Genomic DNA, 11422 nt, shown 5'->3' with positions numbered 1-11422 from the left:
ATCACCCCCATTACCCTGATCCCTCAGTTAGGATCTTGTTCCCAAGGTCCTCTTGCCCTGCCTGCCTTGAGAGAAGAAATTGGGGCAGTCACAGAGGGAGAGGATCTGGAATCCAAGTCTCTTAGCTTTATTAACCGCCTGGCAGCCAGGCAGCAGCAGCAGCAGTGTTCCTCCTGGCTGGCCAGCACGGGCCCGGGCCTGGGCCCTGTCTGCTCTGCCCAGAGCACTGCCAACTGAGACCTCTGCTCCTAGTCTGTGAAAGGACAGCAGCCCCAGGGCAGCCTCGATGTGGCCAACAGGCGGAGCCGCCAATCCCCGTCCATGCCTTGCCACCCCAGCTCCAGGCAAGGAGCTGTACTTGGGGTCCAGCAAAGGCTCGTCACTGACGTTTCTCACCACAGCGGCCTTCTGGGGTTTCTGCTCCCTTCCTAAGACGCGCACTTTCCCAACTCGAGCAGATGATGCTAGAGTGGGTGCTAGCAGAGCGGCCTTCGCTGATGGCTCTGGACCTCGGAGATGCTTGCGTCTGACACCAGGTGGCGGCACAGAGCGGGGCTGTCGGAGCGGGCGGAGAGCTGGGCGCACAGAGTAGCGAGGCGGCAGGGCGTGCCACAGGGCTCGGAGGGCGGGTGGCCCTTATGGTAGAGAAACCAGAAGGTCTGGAATAGCTGCGTGTCGCCCCGCATGCGGTATACCAGGTCGTTCCAGGCGGCAGGCAGCGCATTGGGCAGCCCGTAGGTCTCTAGAGCCCTGTAGAGGAGATGCCAGTGCGGAGTGGCCCCTGGCTCATTAGCTTGAGTCAGGTTCAGGATGTAGGTCTCATGATCCAGGACAACGTGAGAGCTACCGGGGTAGTTGCCGTCTATTAGGTAGACCCGGTAACCTACAAGGAGGGAGGGGCTGGCTGGGAACTCAAAGAGCAATGGCAACAGAGGGGAGAGGCCCCGTGTCCAGCCCCTTGCTGGCCTAGGCTCTACCCCGCCCCTTTAACCCCCTCCCCCCCCCCCCCCCCCCGCGCTATTTCAACAGCTGCTCTCTGCCTCACTCACCAGGATTCAGGCTGATGTAGGTGGTGGCACTGGGCGCCAGGAAGGCTACAGAGAGCGGCCGGCTCAGGGTCTCCTCATCATAGAAGATTTCAAACTCATCCACGTGGGTGTGGCCAAAGAACTGACCAGCCAAGGTGTTCTCATACCTAGCCAGGGACAGGAATCATATTCAGAAGGTTCTAGGGAGGAGGAGGAGGAATGGACGCCTTCTTTTCCATCCTATTCAAGTATGTGGCCTCCCCTCCGGGTTGGGGCAACAGGAATGTTGAGAGGCTCAAAGGAATTTCAATCTTCACTCTTCATCCTCCCACTCCCACCCCCCTCCTACCTGGCTACAATTCGGTAATAATTCCAGCTCCAGCTTTTCAGGCAGTGCCCTGGGGGGATGTGGCCAATTATATGCACCTGTGGAGAGAGGTGAGGATGGTTATCAGGGCAAGGAGGGGTTCAGACAGCCCAGGCCAGCCGAGTTGGTACTCATCTATACTGACTGGCATTTCTGGCCAGAGAGAGGGTGAGTGAACAAAAGGACTTCTAAGGATGACCTTGAGCAGCACCCCGAGAACGCTGTTGTTGGAAGCGTCTCTGCTCAGATGCTCCAGCTCCAGACAGGAGTCTATTGAGAAGAGCCTGCTGCTCCCCCTTGTTGGGCACTGATGCCATCATGCTCCCCACCCTCCCTCACCTTGTCTCCTCGATCCTCAGCAGCCTGAAGCTCTCCCACCAGCCACTGGAGCTGTCCAGCGGGATCTGTGGAGTTGATCAAGAGCCAGAAGTTCTCACGGGAACAAAAATTCATATTGAGAGAGATGAGGCGGAGGCCGGGGCTTGGGGAAAGGGCATAGAACCCCCCAGTTCTGAAACAAAGTGAACACAAGGGGTCAACACTCATTCATAACCCTGGTGCTGCATGCCCAGTCCTGTGCGAGACATTTGAACGCAAGTTGGAGGCATACAGAACATCGTGTCTACCCTCAAGAAGCTGAAGACCTATGAGCACAATGATAGGGCCTGAGTGACTGAGGAGAATGGCAGAGGGCTGAGGGCTCTAGGAGTTCAGGGTAGAGCGAAAAGTGAGCTAGAGTGGGAAGCAGTGGCCACTCAGGAAAGATGACACGGACCTGGGTAAGTTGGGGAAAGGTAGGATGTAAACAGGAGGGGAAGGCATTCTGGAGAGGGCCAACATGAGCAAAGCAGAGACTAGAAGGAGAGGGAATGCTGCCAGCCCTGTGAAGGAGGGTGGCGGGAGATAAGGGTGGGAAGGAAGGAGGGGTCAGATTAGGGAGGCCCGAGAGGAGAGCAGAGGAGTCCCGCTACAGTGGTCAGAGATAATGCCCGGGTTCCCTGCTCCCTTCACATCCATCCACCTTTCTTTTCCACTCCCATTTTCCCATGGACCTCAAGTACCTGAGGGTGTGAAGGGCTTCAGCAGGCAGCCAGGGCTCCCATGCCTTGGCCATGGCCTCGTAGAGCCAGCGGGAAGAGTGGTTGCCCTCTATGAAGGGGGGAGGGAAGCCATTCACAGGTGTGCTTTCGTGGTTGCCCACAGCAGGATACACAGGCACGGGCCCCAAGTACTTCTTCACAAGGGCCGTCACGGTGGTCAGGGCCTGCAGCTGGTCCTGACGAGACTGGTGCCAGACGTTATGGGCGGGGATGTCTCCCGTCCAGTACACCATATCAAAAGGGCCGGCGGGGCCCAGCCCGCTCAACAGGCTCTCCAGAGTCCGCAAGGGCAGGTCACACTTGCTGTACTCGCCCCAGTATCCAGCACCTGGGCGGGAGTGGGGTGGTGGGCCAGAACCCCGGCGGCAACACAGTGGGTCTTCACAGTCAGGGTCTGTGCCCTCCAGGTAGTCCCGATCCCAGTGCAGGTCAGTGAGGAAGAGGACTCGGCTGACAGGGGCACCTGGGGCCGGCGGGTTGGGAGGCTGGGGAGCCGGCTTCGGCACGGCTGGCAAAGAGATGTTCCAAGATGAGAAAATGTCCCAGTGCCCACAGGTGGAGCCCAGGAGCAGGCCACAGGCCTCAGATGGGCTCAGTACTGAGCGTCTCCACACCTCCACCATGTCATCCTCAAAGAGCTGAACAGCCGACTGGCACACGGCGGGGGGTGCGATCTTCAGCAGCTTGCACAGCTTGGTGGCCAGGGAGCCCACCCGGGCCACATTATTCTCTTTCTGTGGTGGAAAGACCCAGTGGTGAGAGGTCAGAGTCAGAACACAGGGGCCAGGCCGTCCCCTGGCTACCACCCTTTGGGCCTCCACATTCAAACTGGGGCTGGACTGGACCAGTGTCACCATGGCGAAGAGACCTCAGCGCCTCCTCTGCCTCCCACAGATACTGCCCCGTGACTCAGGCAGCACCAGGCCAGCACTCCTCTTCAGTTCTGTGGCCAGAGGCATTTCAGGCCTTTGTTTGCCCAGTTGGCTTTCTCAGGCACAGTCTTCAGTGTGCCCTGAAGTTTGGGATGGGCACAATGACAGACTGTCCAGGGTTTGGAGACACACGCAGGGGCAGGGCCCTGCTTATCTGGGGAGCCTCACAAAGCTTACCTAACAACCAGCACTCATCATAACCGGATCAGGGTCAAGGCGGCCCCAGCTGGTCCTACACCCTGGATATATCTTCATGCAAGTCCCCTTTGAGTAGCTAGTACCAGGCACACCAGGATGGGAGTCCCAGTCTCCCCCTGGCCAGTCATCTGCCCTTGGACAAGTGACTTCACCTCCCTGGAAATCTATTCATTTGTAAAATGGAGACAGCAGCAGCAGCAATGAAACCAGCTCTCAGGCCTGCTTTAACCTGTGTGAAAAGGCTAGCACAGTGCTCAGCCTGTAATTTGCTCTGTTCCCTTACTTCACAAGGTCACAATGGAGGTAGGGTGGCGTACAGCACGGGTGTCCTTAAAGGAGAGCAAATTCAGTGAAGGCTTGTGGAGGCCAGCCTTTCCCCATGGGGGTGCTCTCCGGGACCCCGGCCCTGGCGCTCTCCAGCCAGGCCTGCTTCCCCACAGCCCCTTCAGCACGCACCTGCAGTCCGAAGTCGAGGACAGTGAACAGGCTTTTGCAGGCCGGGCAGGTGAGGTTCCTCCATCCAAAGGTGCCCCGGTTCTGGGGCACTAGGCCACTGAAACTGGCGAAATAGCCTTGGGCGGGGAGTGGGTGGGCCGCCGCCGGGGTCCAGAGAGCCAGGGAGTGGAAGAGGGCCAGCGCCAGCGCCATCCCCAGGATCCCCAGGCTGGGGGCCCCGCAGGGTCTGTCCGATCGCCGCTCCCCGCCGGACCGGGGGAGGCCCCGGCTGGGAGTTACTCCGGGGCCCGGCATTGCCAGCCGGGCAGGTCGCCTGTCCCGGCCCCGCCGATCTAGGCCCTGGCTGACCTCGAAGCCGTAGGGACAGCGCGAGGGACCGCCAGTTCGCCCCGCTGGGGGCTGACAGCTCCGCGGCGAGCCGCAAAGCAGCTCCACCCCTTCCTCTTCCTCCGTCCCCATCAGCTGTTCGCGGCGGAGGCGGGGGACCTGGACGACGCCCGGGAGGCGGAGTGGGCCGGGCGCGCCCGGGACCCGCCCTTGACCCCGCCCCGGATTCCGCTGGGGCCCTGCCTGCTAGGGTGGCAGGTGAAAGGCCTATGGGAGGTTCCTAGGCGCCACCTCTCTCCAAACCTGCGCTCCAATTCCTGGAATGGCTAACTGCCAGGCCCACCCGGCATTTAACTCGGGAAGCGAGGCTGGGGGCGAGCGGGGCCGGGCAGGGATCCTCCACTGCGTGTGCTGCCCCGGCCAAGAGGGCGCCGCCCCCTCCATTTCCCACCTTCTGGCCCTGGCACCAGCCCCCTGAGTCACCCTGCCTGCGAATCTTTGAGTCACATTTGATTCAGACTTCTGAAGGAAGGGACCCTGGGCTCAGGTGGGGACACCCATACTTTAATTTTGTGGATGAGGAAACGGAAGCCTGCGGATGGTGAATGACTAAGAAGGGCTGGGAACATGGACTAGAGCTTGGGTCTCCCCCCTCCTGTAGCCATGATGGTAAAAGCTATCATTCATTGAGCTCTATACATGTTTCCCGCACTGATCCAGACACTGTAATGACTAATCTTCCATTTTACCAACCCTCAGAAGCAGGTATAATAATATCATTGCCTCCACTTTACAGAGGGAAGTTCAGTGGCAGAACAGAGATGAGAACGTAAGCTGTTTAACTTCTGGAGTGCTGCTCCAGGACCCACAGAGCCCTGCCAATTCTCTCCTTCGAGAATTTCTTCCAAGTGACGCTTCCTCGTGTCTGTGGGCATTATCTCGGAGTAATTGTGCTACAATAAATACATTTGGTCTTTGTCTCCAGTTCCTGGCACAGAGCTCCCACATCCTTTGAATTTCCTAAGTGATACAAGTCTTTTGTTGTTTATGTTATGCTAATTAGGTGACTTAGGGTGGGGTCCCTAGATAGAGAATGGGGCTGGTCACTAAAAACAAACAAACATGTGAATAGAGGGTGAGAAATTTCAGTCCCATCCCCCAACCTTCACGGAGGGGAGTAGGGCTGGAGATTGAGCTCTCTAAAAACTCTTTGAGCCCTGGACAGTTTAGCTAAGTAGATAGAGCGTTGGCCCCGTGGATTGAAGGGTCCCTGGTTCGATTCTGGTCAAGGACATGTACCTAGATTGCAGGCTCAATCCCCAGCCCTGGTCTGGACACAGGCGGGAGGCAACCAATCGATGTGTCTCTCTCACATCCATGTTTCTCTCTGTCTCTCTCCTTCCCTTCTACTCTCTCTAAAAATCAATGGGAAAATATCCTTGGGTGAGGATTAACAAAACAATCTCTTTGAGAGCCTCTGGCTGGTGCAGAGGGTGCTGGGAGAATGGCATATCTGGAGAGAGCATGGAAGTTCCATGACATTCCCCTTCTATACCTTGCCCTAATCCATTTAGTTATTCTTGTGTAGTATCCCTTATAATAAACTGGTAAATGTAAGTAAGGTGTTTTCTGAGTTCTGTCCCAGCAAATTATCAAATCAAAATTTCTAGCTGGTTGGTCAGAAGCACAGGTGGTAACCTGAGACTTGTGACTGGCTTTGGAAAGGGGGTCTGGTGGGACTCAGCCCTTTAATTTGTGGGATCTCACACTAACTCCAGGTAGATAGTAGCAGAATTTAATTGAATTGTTCTACACCCAGTTGGTTTCAAAGAATTGGTTGGTGTTAGAGAAGACACCCCAGGATTGGTATCAGAAGTAGGATTTGCCAGACTGGTCCTGGCTCATGGAAGCACGTGGTTTGGGAAGAGAAAGGATGAAAGGGGAGAGGATGAGGAACTTGATTCCTGGTGGCGACATGGTAGGGAACAGCAGCTGTGCTGCAATTACTAAAGAATGAGGAATAGAGTGAAGAAATAAAATGAAGTCGCTATAGCCAATCTGCCAAATTACTAAAATCAAGTAGGTTGAGGCAGGAGGAAATGATTTTATTCCTGTTCTAACTAGCCTGGGAACTAAAACGATTGAACTTTCCAGTCCTGTGTGAATGCCTGTGTGTACATTGAATTTCCAGGTAACCTTCTGGTTACCCCATGATGAACTAAGGAAAGAATGTTCATGTATCCAAATGACACCTGTGGATGGGATAAAAAAGGATTCTAGGGAAAGTAACCTCACAGCATGATCTGATCATAAATTCCTAACTGGACAAGTTATGGTGCATACCTATGCCCCAGGCATATAATTTTTTACTAAAAAGTTTATTTTTGCCTTAAGCAAGCTCTGTCAATTGTTTCTATGCATGTAGGTTAACACACCTTTGAATTGAGCCATAACCACCCTCAAGAGAGCACATAATTTTGTTAACCATCCTGTAATCCTGCTTTGCTTCCCCCCACTTCCAGGAAATCTTCCTTAGTTTCCCTACTTAATTTCAAATGCATGGGGAAAGCTGCAAAACTATTATTTCCGGAAGCATTTGAGATCTCATTTCCTGGCATATGTTGGCTTAAATAAACTCATAAAAATTCTCTACCAGTTTGGGCATTTCTTACATCAACACATATCCATTATCCAGGCCACTGGTCAGCTAGAAGATTACCATCTCTGGACCAATCCAGAGGCTAAGAATGCAGGACTAATTCTTCTCAAGAATGTACTTTTTACTATAAGAACTCTCAGCTTTTTTTCTCTTTTGGAACACTCTGGGTATTACCTAGTTGAGTTTCTGAATGCTTGAGGAAATGGAAATGAATAAGACAAGAGCAAAATATATAACCTCTTCATTATTGCTCTCTGTAATAGTTAAAATGAAAATAAGGGAGTGCTGGGCTGGACCTTGATGTTGACTCAAGCGTAGGTTTTGGTTGAGCTTTGGCCACTGGTCTCCAAATCACCCCAAAGGGAAAAATTATTTGGTGACAACTGAGAGTTCCTCTAAGACTCTAGTCACCAAGAGGTGGTCCGTGTAGGGAGAAGACAAAACCAAGAAATGACTAAAACCAGGGGGTATAATATGAATGAGTTGTTTTAATTTGAAGATTAACATCATCAAATTCCCAAAGAACTTTACTAAAATAGGTAGTGAGGGTGAGTAATTTAGGGGCAATATCTTTGCTTTTAAATGCTACAGAGTGGAAGAGCAGGCTTGGATTGATACAGGACCCACAGCTTGCTATGGAACAATCATGCTGTCAGATTTGTTTACCCCGGACCATACGGCAACCCCTATAAATGTCAAGTAGAACACCCCAGATGAAGCAGCTGATCTGTTTTGTATGGAAGCCAAGTAAGGCTGGCTTAGCGATGACTCAGATCTTCACCCAGGTCATGGTGAGTGCTATGGTTCACTGGGCCCCTTTTACATGGGCACCACTTTGGCATTGTCCCCCCATGTAACTTTACAGCTGCAAAATCAAGCAACACCGATAGTAACCTTCTAAACTGCAAATTAAATCCATAATTCCAGTCAGCGGCTGAGAACTGAAGGGGAAAGGTCTCCCTCTTGTGGATATTTTTAGGGAGTGCTAGAGGGCTAAGAATCTTAAGAATTTTTTTCTGCAAGAAAAAAAAATCTGAAGAAAGCCCTGAAGAAACAGTATTTTCTAATAGGCAATTCTAACACAACGTATACAGAATCCTGAATGGCAGGGGCAGAGGCTAAGGGGGTGGACTTTAGATGCAGGATCTAAAAAGTGCAAGTCACTTTCTGGGATTCAGTTTCTTCCCGTGTGACATGGAGATAATAATAGTACATGTTGTGAGGCTTCAGTGAGGAAGAGTACTTAGAGCAACATATGGTGCAGAGGAAGTCTTAGTATTTGATGCCCCAGCTTTAAGATGCATCTTTGAGACGTATTGACTGCCAGTAATTTAATGAGGTCCAGCTCCCAGCTTTTACTGACTTCCCAGGCCCCATTCACCGTGTTCATTGTCAGGGGAGAGAGACTCTGGCTGCAATGAGGTGGAAGGCCAAAGGGAAGAATGTAGGAAACTTTGAAAAATCCTATTATTCTCCCTCAGTGGAATATGTAGGGAGCATTTATTTAACAGACAGACACTTAGTTCCTTTTATTGCCAGGCAATCATACACTCATTCATTCAACACACACACACACACACACACACACACACACACACCCCTCACTAAATTTATCCTCCCCAGAAAAGCCCTGTTGTCATCTATTGTTACTCATGCAGCCTTTGGAGGACCTCACTCTCTCCACCTAAACTTCTCACTCATCAAAAGATTAATGCAATAAAGCCAATTCTCTTCTGAAGGGATAGGGAGAAATTCTGCATCTAATATATATATATATATATATATATATATATATATATATATATATATATATATAAATTTATTAATATCTATATTGCTATACTAGTAATTGAGCAATTCTGTTTAGTCTGATAAGAACTTCCAGGGGGAAGTGTGGGGAGTTGTGGGAGCAAAGAGGAGGCTGATCACCTGGAACGGAAGGCCTTCCTTAGTGCAGGTTCCGAGCAAATGATTGGTGTCTACACTGAGGCCCGAGGAGCGCCTAGATGAAGAAAGACCGATGCTCCTGGCAGAGGGAACTGCTTGCACAGTCCTCTGCAGGGAGGGCTGGGCAGGTTCAGGAACTGAGAGAGAAGACAGTAGGACTGGAGCCCTGAGGAGGAATCTGTAGTTGAAGAGTGCTGAGAGCTGAGGCTGAAGATACTGGCAGGGCCACATTAAGAGGATTACATTAAAGTGTTTAGTCTTAATCTTTAAAGGAATGGATGCATTTCTTATTAATTTTATTCATTCATTCAACCAGTCAGCCAGCCAGCCATTCCTGTGACAAATACTTTAGAAGTCTACTCTGCACCAAGTGTAGGAACCATGAACACAGAGCCCCACTAAGACACCAGTAGCTCCCTCAGATCCTCCCTCATGGACCTGTGGGAAGAAGCAGACATGAAAGCACAGACCTACCATAAAGGGCTTTTGAGGTCATGCTTACTTGGTACTGTAGGGGTCAAAGGAGTCAAAGGAAAAGTGGTTGGCTCCTACAGATTAGGGAGTAAGGGTTGGTGGGGATGAGAACAAGTTTTCCAGTCCTGAGAAATAAGTTAGTATTTGCCTGGAGAACAAGATTGGGAAGAGGTTTCTCTTTATGTCTCAATACTTGCGATGCACTAACCTTCTTTCAGAATTTATACAACATGCTCCCAGCTTTCTCAGGGTTTTGCACATGCTGTTCCTCCTACCTAAAAAGATCTTCCCTCTCTTTTTACTTCTACTCATTCTTCAGTTCCACTGTGATTTCCTTGGGGATACTTTCTTTGATCACTTTAACTCTTGTTCTTTTTTCTGCTCCTTCCCTTCCCTCCTCCTCCTTTTCCCTTCAGCATATTTCTATTTACAGTTACAATTTTACATTTATTTATGTGCATGTTAGATTCATGCCTGCCATCTCCAATAGACTGTAAGCTTCATGGGGACAGGGGCAATGTCTGGGTTTGCTCCCCAAAATATCCCCAGTATTTACCACAAAGTCTGGCAATGTCACAATAAAAATGGTTGAATAAATTAGAAGTGAGATATAAGCAAAGTGTTGGCAGCAGCTGGAGCAGTACCAGGTATTAGTCTGGTGGGGTCAGTCAGGGCCTGGGTTCAGCAATCTCCATACTTGAGTTCTGGTTAGGAAAGAATTCAGAGCCAGGACTCAAACTATGAGAGATTTCATTCATTTGGAAAATCACAGAAGTAGGAAAAGTAATTCACAGAAGAAATGGGCTTAGGAAAAAAGCTATGGAGGCAAAGGAAGGGCCCTTGGAGCTCAGAAGTGAGGAAGGTAAAGGTAACATGCTGGAGAGAAGGGGGAAGGGAGGGTAAAGGGAAGGCTCCAGCACACTCCGGGGAGGGAGAGCGCTCTGGGTCCTCCATCCTAAGGGTCTTAAGGTTGGAATTTTTAGGGAGATCTCAGGGGGAAGATCTTTTTTTTAAAATATATTTTTATTGATTTCAGAGAGGAAGGGAGAGGGGAGAGAGCAATAGAAACATCAATAACGAAAGAGAGTCATTGATTGGCTGCCTTTTGCATGCCCCCTACTGGGGATTGAGCTGGCACCCCCCCCCCCCCCCCCGCATGTGCCCTTGGCTAGAATAGAACCTGGGACCCTTCAGTCCACAGGCTGACGCTCTATCCACTGAGCCAAACCAGCTAGGGCAGGGGGAAGATCTTAACAGAATGCTCAGCAGCTTTCAGATCTGGGTATCCACTGATTGATTGGTCGACACCTGGGCAGAGGGTCATTATTCAATGCAGCTGGTCCTGAGGTCGAGTCCCTTGTCTAGTTTTGCTGCTTTTCTGGGCCTGGAGCTGAAATACAGCTGAGGCCTAGATGTTATCTCTGGGAGGAAAGGTCAGGGCATCTAAACCCCACAGCCATGTGCTAGCAGGAGGAAAGGTCACACTGGGGATGAGGTCCCATTCTACAATTGTTCTTTTCTAGTCACCCGGGGCTGTCCACCCTGGTGACCTTCTGTACCTGGCCCATTGTCCTTGCTTTGCTCACGTCTAACTGCTTACCACAAAAGGACCAATGGCAGAAAACACTATGCAACAAGGAGACATATTTAAAAGTTTAGATGAATGGTGGTTTTGAGAGGAGATGCAGGGAGGTGGGTAGGCAGGACCAATCTTTTTTTTTTTTTTAAATTATTTTATTTTTATTGATTTCCGAGAGGAAGGGAGAGGGAGAGAGAGCTAGAAACTTCAATGATGAGAGAGAATCATGGATCAGCTGCCTCCTGCACCACCTCTACTGGGGATCAAGCCCGCAACCCGGGCATGTGCCCTTGACTGGAATCGAACCTGGGACCCTTTAGTCCACAGGTCGATGCTCTACCCACAGGACCAAACC

The 11422-nt window shown here is 51.0% G+C and overlaps 1 protein-coding gene across 2 annotated transcripts; it reads right to left on the bottom strand.

Moving 5' to 3' along the window:
- Positions 1-97: 97 nt before the first annotated feature.
- Positions 98-4607, bottom strand: SMPD1 (sphingomyelin phosphodiesterase 1). Of its 2 annotated transcripts, none has more exons than XM_080642421.1 (6): positions 4082-4607; positions 2457-3229; positions 1735-1906; positions 1378-1454; positions 1050-1195; positions 98-750 (listed from the first exon to the last, which is right to left on the bottom strand). In XM_080642421.1, the coding sequence occupies exons 1-6, from the start codon at positions 4538-4540 to the stop codon at positions 743-745; spliced, it is 1635 nt and encodes a 544-aa protein (XP_080498547.1). In that variant the 5' UTR covers positions 4541-4607; the 3' UTR covers positions 98-742. The 2 variants fall into 2 exon arrangements, with proteins under 2 accessions (XP_080498547.1, XP_080498546.1); XM_080642420.1 differs by having other exon boundaries at positions 101-883; positions 4082-4600.
- Between the last annotated feature and the right edge of the window lie 6815 nt (positions 4608-11422).

Source organism: Plecotus auritus, assembly GCF_963455305.1.
Source record: "Plecotus auritus genome assembly, chromosome: 9".
Taxonomy (NCBI): domain Eukaryota; kingdom Metazoa; phylum Chordata; class Mammalia; order Chiroptera; family Vespertilionidae; genus Plecotus; species Plecotus auritus.
This window is presented reverse-complemented; position numbering and strand designations above follow the sequence as displayed.